Source organism: Erythrolamprus reginae, chromosome 1 (genome assembly GCF_031021105.1).
Source record: "Erythrolamprus reginae isolate rEryReg1 chromosome 1, rEryReg1.hap1, whole genome shotgun sequence".
Taxonomy (NCBI): domain Eukaryota; kingdom Metazoa; phylum Chordata; class Lepidosauria; order Squamata; family Dipsadidae; genus Erythrolamprus; species Erythrolamprus reginae.
Window position 1 is genome coordinate 388,878,102 of NC_091950.1, and position 16,039 is coordinate 388,894,140.

The window sequence follows — 16,039 nt, forward strand, 5'->3', positions numbered from 1 at the left end:
ATTATTATCGGAATTATGTGAGTTTCAAATACATTATTAACAACCTCAGAATGATTGTCAGAATTTTATGAGTGTGTACATATGCAATTTGAAAGTACTGATTAAAATTGGTTTCTTATTTTTTTAAAAAGGTAATGGTTTCCCCAAAGATGCAAAAATGCAAAGATATTCCTGGAGGCGTCTGTAATATGGCAAATGATTTAGCTTTACTAGATAAGTGGTCAAAGCAATGGAAACTGCAGTTTAATGTTTCCAAATGTCAAATAATGCACTTGGGCAAAAGGAATCCTCAATCTGAGTATTGTATTGGCAGTTCTGTGTTAGCAAAAACTTCAGAAGAGAAGGATTTAGGGGTAGTGATTTCTGACAGTCTCAAAATGGGTGAACAGTGCTGTCAGGTGGTAGGGAAAGCCAGTAGAATGCTTGGCTGCATAGCTAAAGGTATAACAAGCAGGAAGAGGGAGATTGTGATCCCGCTGTATAGAGCGCTGGCGATTTGGAATACTGTGTTCAGTTCTGGAGACCTCATCTACAAAAAGATATTGATAAAATTGAACGGGTCCAAAGACGGGCTACAAAAATGGTGGAAGGTCTTAAGCATAAAACGTATCAGGAAAGACTTAATGAACTCAATCTGTATAGTCTGGAGGACAGAAGGAAAAGGGGGGTGACGTGATCGAAACATTTAAATATGTTAAAAAGTTAAATAAGGTTCAGGAGAGAACACAATAGGAAAGTGAACACAAGAGCAAGGGGCACAATCTGAGGTTGGTTGGGGGCAAGATTAGAAGTAATGTGAGAAAATATTATTTTACTGAAAGAGTAGTAGATGCTTAGAACAAACTTCCAGCAGACATGGTCAGTAAATCCACAGTAACTGAATTTAAACATGCCTCGGATAAACATATATCCATCCCAAGATAAAATACAAGAAATAGTATAAGGGCAGACTAGATGGACCGTGAGGTCTTTTCCTGCCGTCAGTCTTCTATGTTTCTATGCTTTTTTCAAGAGGCAACTGGGTTTTCTGGGTTTTCTTTGAAAAGGTTTCACTTCTCATCCAAGAAGCTTCTTCAGCTGTGACTGGATGGTGGGGAATGTATGTCTACAACACAGTCTTTTCCACAGTTCCAAGAAGGTTCCACACCCATTTGCATTACTCGGGTGACCCTGAGGACCCAGATAAACCTCAATGTTTAGTGGCCTCAAGGACTCACTCAAAGAATGCAAAGAATATTTATTGGGCAGGTATTTGGTTATCCATATATTGACAGCTGCTAGGATAGCCTATGCCCAGCAATGGAAAGCAGACAAAACACCAGAAGAAGGTATAATTATTAGAAAGCAATTAGAATGTGCAGAGATGGACAGAATGTCCAAAAAAATAGAAGGAAAAGAAGATACAGAATACTATAAGATATGGGGAAATCTTTACAATTGGCTAGAGAAAAGGACAATGATAAAATAAATAAATGACAAATTAGAAATGTATATGTAAAGCAAAGCAATACGTTAACAAAAGAATATCAACATATGAGGAAAAATTTCTCTGATCAAAATGTCTGAAAGAGTGGGGGAATTATTTTTCCCAAATATTTGTATTTAATTATATGTTTTGTTTTAGTTACTGTTTTTGTTTTTTTACTTGTTTATTTGTATGTCTGTTTTAATTGAAAAAAATAAAAAAGATATAATAAAATAAAATTTATAAAAACAAACAAAGAATGCAAATGGCCAACTGTCTGCAAGGATTATGAATCCTTCCATTCTCCACGCTGAAGAAGCTTCTTGGGCAAGAAGCGAAAAGTCTTCAAAAGCAACCCCAGAAAGTCTCGTTGCTTCTTGGAAAAAAGCACCTTTGAAATAAAGATTGAATTAATTGTAGAAAGAAAGAAAAAACAGCTTTAAATACAGTCATTATAGATGCAAGAAGATGTAAGTTTAAAATGCTGTTCTCACAGCAACCCAACCAAACTTTCTGGGCAAACCAGAATTTAATTTAATTTAATTTAATTTAATTTAATTTAATAATTTATTCATATGCCGCCCAATCCCATGGGACTCAGGGCGGCATATAATAGTACTAAGAATTCTCCAGTTCATGATGATTCACCATTTGTTTTTTGATTGATTGATTGAATGAATGAATGAATTTATAGGCTGCCCTTCTCCTTGCGGATTCAGGGTGGCCGACCATGGATGTATTGCCCTTGAACATGGAGATCAGCTCAGTGAGCTAAGATTACATCTTGCCACAAGATGTGGAAATTTATATGTGGAAATTTATTTTCTGGGATAGTTTCATCCAGAATTCAGTTGTTTTCTTCTCCCTTCCTCCTACAGGAGCTTTTTGGTGCAGTACAAGTCTCTCCTCTCAGTTCCGGATACGCACTGGGCAGCTCCAATTGGATCATCCAGTCACATTATGAGAAGGTTTCCTATGTCTCAGGATCCTCACTCCTTACAACACATCCACAGGTACCACAGGAGAATGAATGCCTTTCCAGGATGTGCCAAATGACCTTTACCAGTGATGGCGAATCTAAGGCATGGGTGCCACAGGTGGCCCACAAAGCCATATCTGCTGGCACGCGAGCTGTGCCGTAGTTCAGCTCCAATGTGCATGTGTGTGCCGGCCAGCTGATTTTTGGCTCACACAGAGGCTCTGGGAGGGTGTTTTTGGCTTCCAGAAAGCTTCCAGGGGGATGGGGAAGGGCATTTTTACTCTCCCCTGGCTCCAGGGTGTTGTGGTTGGCCCTGAGGAGGGCAAAACATGAGTCTACTGGGCCCACTAAAAGTTGGGAAACAGGCCATTTTTGGCCTCCAGAGGGCCTCCCCAGGCATTGAATTATGGGTGTGGGCACTTGTGCTTGCGCAATAGCACACGCACATGCTCTTTCGGCACCTAAGGGAAAAAAGATTTGCCATCACTGACCTATACACTAAATTTCACTAAGGAATCATCAATATGAGGTATTTGATCCTTATATTCTTACATCAAGAAAATTCAATTATAAGTACTTTCCTTTCATATTCTAAGGGAAAATGCTTCTTATTTAAAGTTATGGAGAAGAAAATCAGTATGTCCAACATAGCCTTGTTTGATTTCAAAAGAGGAACTTCTGCAAAGATGGATTGCTAAAAGGGGGATAGCAAAAGGAAGCAAAGTCTTCCTAGAGTACATAAAAGTTGCTTAAAACTGTGACCATAGAAATACATTTAAAAATATTCTGCAGGCCAGAAAAGACATTAAGAGGTGACATTATTAAAGATAAAATTACTGGGCACATTAGAAAAACAGGCATTGCTGAAAGAAAATCAACATGGTTTCTGCAAAGGCAAATTTTGACTATAAACATTTAGAAAAACTCTAAAAATACGTCTGGCAGCGGAAGAGACTGTTTAAAATATATATATATATATGTAGTAGATTTCTTTCATTTGCAGGCAAGGACATAGAGGTTAGGAATGTTAGGAATTCTGTTCTTGTATCCTGCATTAAGCAGAGAATTGGTTGACTGTGGTTTTGTTATGTCTGACCTTGCTGTTCGGTTTGAGCATTCATGGCAACTTGTAAAAAGAAAAGAATTCAGAGACATGAATTGAAATAAATGCATATACAGGTAGTTCTCAACTTACAACCCCAATGAAACCCAAAATTTATGTTGTTAAATTTGTTAAAGTGAGTTTTCTCCCATTTTATGGCTCTTCTTGCCACATTCATTAAGTGAATCACTGCAGATGTTAAATTAATAATATGGTTGTTAAGTGAATCTGGTTCCCCCACTGACCTTGTTTGTCAGAAGGTCACAAAAGGGGATCACATGATTCCAGGACATTGCAACCATCATAAATGTGAGTCAGTTGTCAAACATCCGAATGGAAATTCAATTTATAAGATTTGTATTTGTAAATCACATGACCATGGGGATGCTACTCATTTCAAAGATGTTGTAACTTCGAACGGTCACTAAGTGAACTGTTGTAACTGTTGTTGACTATATTAAGATAAACATGATGAATGCTGGGACTGGAACAAGAAAATATCCCAATTTTACTTATCCTGTGGAGGTTTTGTGAACTGGTAGGGACTGTACTGAAGGTTGCTGTGGCCAAATTGACCTTGTGTGTGGCTTCTGTTGTGTCCAAAAAGCATTTACCGTATTTTTCGGAGTATAAGAGTCACCTTTTTCCTCCTAAAAGAGGCTGAAAATTTGGGTGTGTCTTATACTCTGAATGTAGCATTTTTCGAAGCTTTTTTCCCAGCCCTAACTAGCTGCTAACGATCTTTCCAGCTTTTACCTTGCAGGCTTTTTCATTATTACTCTCTGCAAATAATTATTTCCAAACACTAAATCTTTGCAGGGTTTTTTTCATTGCTCTACTTCCTCAATGTTTGTTTCCAGCCCTAACCAGGTGCTAAGGATGTTCCCAGCTCTTACCCACCTGCAAGCTCTTTCATTGTTACTCTCTCTGAATAAGGTTTTTTTTAAAGCCCTAACCAGGGGATAAAATAATGTGCTGAAGCTAATCAGACTAAGGAAGCTAACCAAATGAATACCTGGTAGGCAGATTTCCCCCACCTATTTTCCTCCGCATTTATACTCTGGTGAGTCTTATACTCCAAAAACACAGTATGTTGAGAATAATTAGGAACAGAATCAAAACTCAAACTGCTACTGCCAACTTTCCTGTATGTGATCACAGAATAGTTTTCACAGTTCTAATTACTGCATTTAAGAAAGAATATTTAGAGGTGGAAAAGATGCAGAAAAGAGCAACCCAAATGACTTAAGAAAATAAAGCAACTAGAAACACCAGCTGTGAATCACTGCTGTAGATTAGTTGATTCAAGGAATATCCATTTCTTTTGTGTTAACTAATAGTGTTAGCTATTTTTTGGTACAGAGATAGATCTGTTACTCACTAACAGATGATGTGAATGCTGCATGTGTTGCTTTCAAACTTACAAAGTATGAGCCAAGGTTAAAAAAAATATCAGCATCTATGCCAGTGTTTCCCAACCTTGGTAACTTGAAGATATCTGGACTTCAACTCCCAGAATTCCCCAGCCAGCGAATGCTGGCTGGGGAATTCTGGGAGTTTAAGTCCAGATATCTTCAAGTTGACAAGGTTGGGAAACACTGATCTATACAACAGCAAAAGTCACATTAATCAAAAGCATGCCAAATGCAAACTTTTACCTTTCAATAAAAAGTTGTTATCATTGAAAAGCACTGTTAGTGGAGGTGGCAGGGTTCAGATATAATTCAAATATGAGTTGTTTTTTCTATATGAAAACCTCATTATTCAGCTTAAATTGCTATGTTTGAACTTTGCGATAAATAAGTGGGTTTGGGGTTGGGGCACTTGGTCTCTAAAACGTTCACCATCATTGCTGTAGAATCATATTCCTGAAAAGAGTGTTAACTTCAGCTTTCAGGGAGCATCAAGACGCGCACTGTTTGATAGGCTGATTAATTTTGAGCCCTTCCTATCAGAAAGTTTTATCTTGTTTCAGAATGACTGAAACTCATAAGATGTTTTGTGGTTGAAATTTGAAACGACCAGTTTCTACAAGGACACTTTCCCTCAATACAACTCCCAGCAACAATAACTTATGAAAATTGACTCTTGACTTAGAAAGCAAAATTGGAGCTGATAATGGCAGGGGAAGGAGATAGGGCAGCCCAGAAGATTTGTCAAAAGTCTTTTAAAGTATATTATTTTGAAGGTTGACTCAAGGAATCAATAGTAGCACCTTGGGTCAATAGAAGATGAAATTATGACTCTTGAATCCTGCATGACCATTATGTGTATTTCCCACAGCCAATTCAATGATACTTTTACTGGTTTATTGGCATTTTCATTTGACAAGCATCTCATAGCTTCTGCATTTTGTTGTGGGTTGGTTTTTAGAAAGTGGCTCTTAAGTACTTTTTTGTCCATCCACTATGTCACACTGTTTGTTTATTGTTGGCTTTTGCCCAACCTTCCATCACTGGGACAGAGATACCTTTTGAAACATTATAGATAGAATTGTCCAGGAGGCATTTGTCAGCATTTAAGAACCATGTATATTGGAAAGGTGTACATAGGCAGGAAGCCAGTTGTTGCTGGCAGCTGCAATAAACTACTGGTATCTGTTGTGGTTAGCTCTGGCCCAGCTCCTGCCCCAAGGACTGTGGATGTGGGGAGACATCCACATGCTGCAGGCCTGTTTTGCCCCTGGTGGAATCTGATGATGAAGGCTCCTCTGACCAAGAAGACATGAGTGACAGGGAGGAGAAGCGTGTGGCAGACAGCTCAGAAGGAGATCAATTATCTAGCTCCTCCTTGGATTCAGAACAAGAGTTAATGATACAGCCACGCATGCGGAGAGCAATAACAACTGAGAGATTATTATCAAAGAAAATGAGGCCACCTGTGGTTGGGTAGGGCTGTGGTAATTAGTGAGGCTGCTATAAAGAGCAGCCTGTGGGTTTGGCCATTGAGGAGGATTATCTGATCATTGTGTTTCGTGACTGCTTTACTGACTTTGACTTTTTGTGTGCTGATTTTTCCCCGCTTTGAAACTAAACCAGAGCAAAGTGTGTTTCACTTTGTGAAAGAAGAAGGACTATGAATTGCCTCACAGCTGCAAGCTAAGTATCACAGGACTGATAAGGGACTTGTACAAATTACCAGTTTGTTTGGAGACAGTGCTCTTTGCTATACCAAAAGAGGGCTTAGTTTAAGTGAATGTTCATTATAAAGAACATTGTTTTGAATTTTCAAATGTGTGTATGTCTGAAATTTGTACCTGTGAATTTTTGGGAGGATTCTACCAGAGAGCCCTTATATCCAGTTTGTTCCTCAAAGCCAAGTCTAGGTAGAGGTATATCCGAGAAGATCCAAAAACATCTTATTTCCTCTTGAATGAGAAGAATTGTAACTAAACATCACATCTGTATGACACATATTTCTTGGACTCTGGTTCCTTATCATGTGCTTTGTTATATGGGTTTGAAAATACTTTTTTGCATATGTGTGTAATCAACTAACTCAATATATTTGCAAGACAGAAATTAATTGTCAACTTCAAAATTACCAAATCAAGAGTCTATAATGTCCTTAGGATAAACTATAAGGTATACTTGGCATTTAAAGTAGCACGTGTGGAATTGTCCTTTAAAATGGGGGTAGAGCCAGGCAATTAGTAAATGTAATGAAAAGTGAACATGGTTGCTTTGCCATCTTTAATAATTTCCCTTTTCTATAACTCAGTCTCTATATAATTCAGCAGTAGTTTTGGGAGAAACTGGGGTTGCATGCTTAGTGAAGTTGTAGAACTCTATAATAAAGGGTGATCTTTTGTAAACGCTCTGAAGCCACCACAAATAAGGCACATCTTTTAAAGGTACTTGCATTAAAAAAAAAGTTCTCATGAAATATTTGTAGGATTGCCTATCCCCAATAGTTTCTGTTTGTTCTACAGATTTGGCTGTCAACCCTGAAGCTGGCCTGACCAAAACCATTTTAGGCTGTAGTGTTTGCCTCACTGGAGCTGAGAGATAGGGAGGGAGGAATGGAAATAACTGTAGTTTTGTAGCCAAAACAATTTTTTTTCTCCTGAGAACCAAGGACATTCCCACAGGTGGAATGATGTTACCAGGCACCTTGATTGGACCATGTGACTGATTGTTTGGGATAGGGTGAAAACATTTACTTTTAATTAAAGTGAAAACTGTGGAAACTTTTACAGCTGTTTTTCACCAGCTTGCGTCAATATGATATGCCCAGTAAAACTAATCTTTGAGGAACCCATCTGCCTTGGAGTTATGTTTGCTGTGGGGGTATTGCCTGATATTGGCAAAATGGGCATGCTTTGGGTCACTTTGGGTCACCACGCCCTTGAGATTTGGATTATCCTGACCTCATTAGCCTTCTGGAAGGCAATGAAGACCTAGCTTTGCCCCAATCACTGGGGCTTGGATGCTAGTATAGGCTGATGTATGTATGTATGTATGTATGTATGTATGTATGTATGTATGTATGTATGTATACTTACTTACTTACTTACTTACTTACTTACTTACTTACTTACTTACTTACTTATTGGATTTGTATGCTGCCCCTCTCTGTAGACTCGGGGCGGCTAACAACAGTAGTACAAAACAGCATGTAAATCCAATACTAAAACAACTGAAAACCCTTATTGTAAAACCAAACATACATACATACAAACATACCATACATGAATTGTAAAGGCCTAGGGGGAAAGAATATCTCAGTTCCCCCATGCCTAATGGCAGAGGTGGGTTTTAAGGAGCTTACGAAAGGCAAGGAGGGTGGGGGCAATTCTACTCTCCGGGGGGAGTTGGTTCCAGAGGGCCGGGGCCGCCACAGAGAAGGCTTTTCCCCTGGGCCCCGCCAAACAACATTGTTTTGTTGACGGGACCCGGAGGAGGCCCACTCTGTGGGACCTAACCGGTTGCTGGGATTCGTGCGGCAGAAGGCGGTCTCGTAGATACCCTGGTCCGGTGCCATGAAGGGCTTTATATAGAATGTGTATATTATTAAAGCAATTTTTAAGGTCCCTTGTTAGGTTTTCTTTAATGAATTCTATTTGTTTATTGTGTTTCTATCTTTTTCTTTGCCTTTGGGAGTTCCACATCTTAAGATGGACGGTACTGTCCATTGATTCAACAAATGATTTTTCTTTCAAAATTTGCCTTTCAGCCCATGGACCAAGCTTCTCTTAAGAAGAGCGATGTTCTCATCCTAACTGGACTCACCCAGATTCCCACTGCCAATCCAGATGGAATGGTGGGCGAATTCTGCAGTAACCTTGGTAGGTGGCTGGACAATGTTTTTGCTGCTTTCCATAATATGTCTGGGAAAATATTTGCTGTATTCAGGAAGTAACTCTTAAGGCTCATTTAATCAATCCAGGTGACTGCTTCTTCTCTCCTATGGCATAACATCAGCAATTCAGACCAGGGGTTTCCAACCTTGACAACTTTAAGCCTGGTGGTCCTCAACTCAATGAGTCGGGGTGGCGCAGCAGGTAGAATGCTGTACTGCAGGCCACTGAAGCTGACTGTAGATCTGAAGGTCAGCAGTTCAAATCTCATCACCGGCTCAAGGTTGACTCAGCCTTCCATCCTTCCGAGGTGGGTAAAATGAGGACCCGGATTGTTGGGGCAATAGGCTGGCTCTGTTAAAAAAGTGCTATTGCTAACATATTGTAAGCCGCCCTGAGTCTAAGGAGAAGGGCGGCATAAAAATCAAACAAACAAACAAACAAACAAGTAAGTAAGTAAGTAAGTAAATAAGTAAATAAGTAAGTAAGTAGATAGATAGACAGACAGACAGACAGACAGACAGACAGACAGACAGACAGACAGACAGACAGACAGACAGACAGATAAATTCCCAGAATTCCCCTGCCAACAAAGTTGGCTGGGGGATTCCACCAGGCTTAAAGTTGCCAAGATTGAAGACCCATGCTTCAGATGGTATTTTTACAGGGTGCCTTTGTCTCTCTCTTACAAATATAATTAGTGAGAAATGCAAATTGTACTTTGCAGAGGTGAGGGGAACTATTTTGGAAGAAATCTGACATAATGAGATTAAGTTATTTGCTCCTGTTCGCTCTCTGCTAAATAGTAGCACCATTGCTCCCAATCTTACACCATCTTCTGTTTGGCTAACATATAACCCATTTGCATTCTTTAGAAGAGTAATTTTCAACCTTTTTTGAGCCGCGGCACAGTTTTTACATTTACAAAATCCTGGGGCACACCACCAACCAAAATGACACAAAATGACACTCTAACACAATACATATTATACATATAGTTAATAATATAGTTTCTAAATGTATTTATAATCACTTAGTGTGAAACCTGGGCCTGTTTTGATGAACACAAAAGGGATATCTGGCAGGAATAGTAGTTTGGGGACCCATGTTTAATTTCCCCACGGCACACCTGACCATGTCTCACGGCACACTGGTTGAAAAACACTGCTTTAGAAGCACCATTTTCCTTTGCCATTTATATCCTTTCCTATACTTAATCACTGAACACTCTCTGCCGGAGCAAAAGCCCAAAATCCAGAAATGCAGTCTGCCTTTGATTGACATTGGCCACGTGTCCACAGTTCTAAAGGCTGGACCTCATGTAGCAGCTCTGCAGGATATGGGATCAATTCCCATTCCCTTCCCCAGCTTCAGGCTTAAAAGCGGAGAAACGCAGGAGGCTGTAATTTAATAATGGACTTCACAGTTTGCATGGAAAATGGCCCAGATTCAGTAAACACTGGGGCAGGGATGAAGTGCTACTGCTTTAGCCCGGTTCTGGTATATCAGTAGTGGTGGTCGCCAGTGGTTCAGAGAACCAGTGGCAGCACAGTGTGAAGCTCCGACCGGATGCCGCCATTTCCTTTTTTGTTAACCCTCTACGCATGCACAAAGTCTTTAAATCGTACGTTTCCAAACCGATAAGGAAGGGAAATAGATTTCACCGCTGGACTGAGGACAGTGATCTAAAAGTGTATTGGGAAAACTGCCAATGTAGAGGATGCTAAGCTAGATGGATCAGGGATTTGGCTTTATGAAAATTGGGCATCCTGATTTGTAAGTCTGCATGTGGATTTGTCTTCTGGTTTAATTGCTACACAGTCTTTTGTCTCTCTGCTACAGGTTAGGAAAGGATGCAAGAAGGTTTAGTGGTGTTTGATTACTCTGTGCTTCTTTTAGAAAAATCCTCCCTGCAAAATCAAAGCAGTTTATATTTCTGCAGTAACCAGACAGATGTTTCTGGGAAACTGATAAGCAGAATAATACATTATCACCCTCTATTTTGCTGCCTTTGATTCAAAAGCACAAGTCTCCTGCCATCTTTTTGCTGGCATGTTGGCTAAGGAATTGTGGGAATTGACGTCCACCCTTCTTAACAGTTGCCAAGATTGAAAAATACTGTTCTAAAGGGCGTGCTATTCCAGAGGGCAAGTATCATGACACAAGGCCTGCTTCTTAGGCTCTATCAGATGGCATTGTTGGATTGAGGGAACACAAAGCGAATCCACTTCCTTAGATCTTATCAGACAGTCAAAAACAAAGACAGAAAGGTTGGTTCTCAGCTATCCAGGCCTTGTGCCGTGTGCCATGAAACGTTTTTGGGGGACAACCAGCTCCTAAATTTGTAGCCAGAAACTCAAAAGAGATTCAGTTCCAAGACACAACACTTAAGTACCCACGCTGGTGCTCTTCTGGGTCAGTTGGATGTTCTGAGTGGTCTTCAAGGGTAACCTCAGGTAGAGGACATCGCAGTAATCTGCATGAGAGTGACAAGGCATGAGTGACCATGAGAAAGGTCAGTTATTCCAAATCTTCCATTAATACTGTTATTACTCCCAAGAATAGCAATAGCATTGAGACGTATATACCGCTTCATAGTGCTTTTACAGCCCTCTCCAAGCGGTTTACAGAATCAGCATATTGCCTCCAGCAATCTGGGTTCTCATTTTACCCACCTTGGAAGGATGGAAGGCTGAGTCAACCTTGAGCCAGCGGTGAGATTTGAACTGCTGAACTACAGCTAGCAGTTAGCTGAAGTAGCCTGCAGTGCTGCACTCTAACCACGGCGCCACCCTGGCTCTATGCTGAGGATAGCACTTTGCACTCCGGAATTCTTCTAAAGCACTCTCAGGCAACTTATTTCCCACCCTTATTTTTTCTGAAGTGTTCAAAATTTGGGGAAGGAGATGGGATTTCACTTGCTAGCAACTTTCCAGAGGAGCTGATTACATTTGATCATACAGGGAAGAGAAAGGAGAAGAGAAGGGAAGTTGGGGAGGGGGGGGGAAGGGAAGAAAGGATAGGGGAAGGGGAGGAGCTGGGGAGGAGCTTTCCAGAGGATCTGATTATTTATTTGTTTGTTTGATTGGATTTCTATGCCACCCCTCTCCGAGGACTTGGGGCGGCTCACAGCATGTACAGAAAAACAAGAGTAATAGCAATCCAGTCTTTGGAGAGGTGCGGCATACAAATTTAATAAATAATAATAATAATAATTATTATTATTATTATTATTAATACATTAAAAAACAGTCTTTAAAAATCTAATTAAAAAGAAAAACCATCAATATCATTCATTCAACAATCAAACTAAAGCATTCATTGGTCAGGGGGGAAGATCTAAAGAACCCCAGGCCTAGCAGCAAAGATGAGTTTTTAAACTCTTCCGGAAGGTGAGGAGGGTGGGGGCAGTGCAAATCTCTGGGAGGAGCTGATTCCAGAGGCCGGGCCCCCCACAGAGAAGGCTCTTCCCCTAGGCCCCACCAGCTGACATTGTTTGGTCGATGGGACCCTAAGGAGACCAACTCTGTGGGACCTCACCGGTTGCTGGGATTAGGTTTGATGCATAACAGGGAAATGGAAGGAGAAGGGAAGGGAAGGTGGGGAGGGGAAGGGAAGGGAGAAGAAGGGAAGACGAATGGAGGGAAGGGGAAGGAAAGGGAGAAGAAGGGGGAAGGATTGTTGATCTGGTAGCAGCAATGGTTTACTTTTTTATGAACCCTCAGCAAGCAACAACGGAAGGACTTCAGTAGCCTTAGGGAGGAAGTTTTTTCAAGATAGGTTTTTGTTTTTATTTCTGCTATTATTCTCACCCTCTCCCATTATGATCTAGGAAATAAAAAAAGATATAGGTAGCTGTAAAATTTGGGTGGAAGCGGCAGGGTACAGTAAAGGAGACTATTCAGGATAAAATGCTTTGGTGAAACAAAGTGAACTGTGTTAGTACTATGTACAAAACAATTGGGTTTGCAACTAACAATGAATGTTTGTATTGAAATAGCGTTAAGAGGTAGTGTTGCAAATTGCCATAAGAGGGAGCTAGAAAGCATGATTCTCTCTCTTTCTACTCTCTCTGTTCTTTCTGCTGATTCACTGTGACTCGTGTAGTACGCTCTGTGTATTCGATGATAGTTTGAAGTATTTGTAAGCTGTAATGTATGTCTGATATGTAAGACAAAGACAGGCTTGTAATATTATTGCATTGAGAGATGTTGACTGATTTGAATGTGTATGACCAGACTGTTTAACTTGACTGTGCTATTTCTAAAGTAAACACTAATTGAACTTTAATGTATCTGTTTTTGGTATGACTGTGTAATTACTCGAGTTTGCGGAGAGGGGCGGCATATAAATCCAATAAATCTAATCTAATCTAATCTACTCCTATCTCCTGGATATCTGCTGGAATCCCACATTTTTGCTGTGCATATCCTTGATAATTCAAGAATTCTGCACACTCCTTAACAAACTGTTTCTAATTGAAACAAAATTGAGAATACGTGAATCTCATTTCAATTCTACTAAAACATTCTTAAATCTGTTTTAGAGTTTGTCCTTGAATTTTTAAAAGGGGATTGTTATTATATGTACGGTATGTATTGATTATAATTAAATTTAATACCATATTTCTCATAATGGTATTAATTGTTATGCACAACACACATAGTCCAGACTGACTTTTTATTTTATTTTTATTCAAGCAATGGCTTTAGAGTAACTGTTTTTATTATGGACCCTTGTCTCCATTTACATAAAGTAATTGTACTTTCTCTCTTTTGGTTTATAGATAGGTATCACCACAACTGTGATTACAAATTTAGAATTCACTAGCAAATTAATTTTCACTGACGGCAAAACTGATAATTGTTGAGCTGTACAATGTCATGGGTGCAAACAGTATAATTTCCCAGCTTGCCTGAAATAGTCCATGTGATTGGGAGGGAAGAAGCATTCTTTTGCCCAGTTTTATAGCCTGTTTTATCAAATGGCGTCACAGCAACTTGTAAGAAAATAAAGTTACTAAAATAATAACAATTTGACCTTCTAAGTGGGGAGAGTTGCAAAATAATTTGGTTTTTTGAAGCCTGCCAATCCTTAATTCTGGTTTGACTCTGTTCACTTTCAGCTGGCTAAGTTTGGCCTGTTGACTTTTATATCAATTGTAATTGTTATTATTATCCCACCTTATACAACTCCAGGTGATCTCTACATAATACTTCTGCCCTCTTATTTTCTGCCCGACAATTGTAAAGGTAAATTAGGCTGAGAGAGACTGATTGGTCCCAACTCACCCAGCCAGCTCTACTTAAATCGGAACTAGAACTCACAGATTTCTGGTTTCTAGTCCAGCACCTTGAGCTACAACACCAAACTGTTGTAGCTCCAGTTCCCAGTCCAGCTCCACACTGAAAGGACTGGATAGGATTTACATTGTTTTGCTCGTATAATGCATGTTCTCAGATGTCTATGGAGATTCTCGGTCATCCAGGTCATGGTTGACCCAAAGGTGCTTTTTAAAGAGGCAGCTGGATTTTCTTGTTTTTCTTTGAAGTTGTTTTGCTTCTCATCCAAAGAAGCTTCTTCAACTCTGACCGGATGGCACCGAAGCCATTCGGAGGAATGAAAATCCTTCCATTCCCCATCAACCAGTCAGAGCTGAAAAAGCTAGACACTTCTTCCTTTCTTACCCAAACATAATGAAAATATAGAAACACTGCACCATAAATCGATGGAACACAAAACCCCTAAAAACGAACTTGTACCTTCCACAGAAATATCCAAAATGAATACAAATATAGTACAGTGGTACCTCGACATATGAGTTTAATTCGTTCCAGACCCGAGCTCATAAGTCGATCAACTCGCATCTCGAACGAATGCCTTTAGACTTTGTTTTTCGCACCGAGATAACTGGAAGCAAGGAGATTCTTGCGCCACCTAGTGGAAGCTCGGCTCATATCCCGAATTTGAGCTCGGATGTCGAACAGAAATTTTGCTCACGTCGCGGCTCGTAACTTGGAATACTCGCCTGTGGAGCAGCTCGTATCTAGAGGTACTACTGTATACAGAACTAAAGAAAATAAAACACACAGTTCCACACACTAGACATAAATACCTAATATCAGGTCGCTCGATAAAGATAGTCAACAATATGGTTGACAAACTGTGTCTTTATTATTGAAACTAAACATTTTATATGCTCTAAGCTGATTTGTCTGTCTGTTTTCCTCATATCTTTCTTTTTTTTCTTTGTATGTTTTGTTTGTTTTGGCTGTTTTTATATGTAGAAATTTAATAAAGATTATTTCCAAAAAAAAGAGAAAAAGCTTCTTTGGTGCGAAGCAAAAGAAAAACAAGAAATTCCAGTTGCCACTTGAAAAATCACCTTTGGGGCGTCTCAGATTACCTGAGATTGAATTCCTTATATAGAGTCTTGTATTTCAGGTACCCTTTGCCCTTTAATGCATAGATAGGCATTGTCTTACTTTCCCCATTTGTCTGTTTCTCATCTAAGATGTTCCTTGCTTTTTGATTGGTCCATGGTTGTAATCAGGATTATGTTGTCTTTTATAGAATGTTGCCATCATCTATCAACTAATTTACAGTTACATTTTTTGGAGCAACTGGTCCCAGTGTAGTCCTTTCTGATCTTTCCAGTGGTTCTCAACCTCTCTAATGTCGCGACCCCTTAACACAGTTCCTTATGTTGTGGTGACCCCTAGCCATAAGTCTAGCGCCAATTCTCCCAACAGAGCTTTAAGCTGATTGGCAGGAAGATCAGAGGGACACTCCCACTGTAAACGCCTGATTGGTTGGACTGCAAAAATATGTTCCAAGGTGCCAGAATAGAAGCTTTGGTTCCTAACACCATGGGAAATTTGTCTTTTACCGTGGTCTTTGGTGACTCTTGTAAAACAGTCATTCGACCCCCAAAGGGGTCCCGACCCCCAGGCTGAGAACCACTGTCACACTATCAAACTCAACAATATTCTCATTCGAGCTCATGGGCAATGGTGATGACAATCCAAAGGAGCCCTTGGCTCTATCTTCCTGCTAGCTATGAGAATTATTTCATTCCAAAAACTCAAAAACCTTCTCTTGTATGAGTTAGTAATTATTTTATATATTTGGGCTGCAGTTGCTGGAAAGCCAGCATGATGACACTTGCAAAGTTTACTCTGTCCTACAGGTTTT

At 39.9% G+C, this 16,039-nt stretch overlaps 1 protein-coding gene across 1 annotated transcript in view; it reads left to right on the top strand.

Annotated features, from left to right (window-relative positions):
- The window catches only part of INTS9 (integrator complex subunit 9), a 97,389-nt gene that overhangs the window by 48,404 nt on the left and 32,946 nt on the right, over window positions 1–16,039 (top strand). Inside the window, exons 8-9 of the mRNA XM_070734858.1 lie at window positions 2,344–2,478; window positions 8,722–8,833. Of these exons, the coding sequence (XP_070590959.1) occupies window positions 2,344–2,478; window positions 8,722–8,833 (247 nt within the window). The remainder of the gene's footprint in view (window positions 1–2,343; window positions 2,479–8,721; window positions 8,834–16,039) is intronic.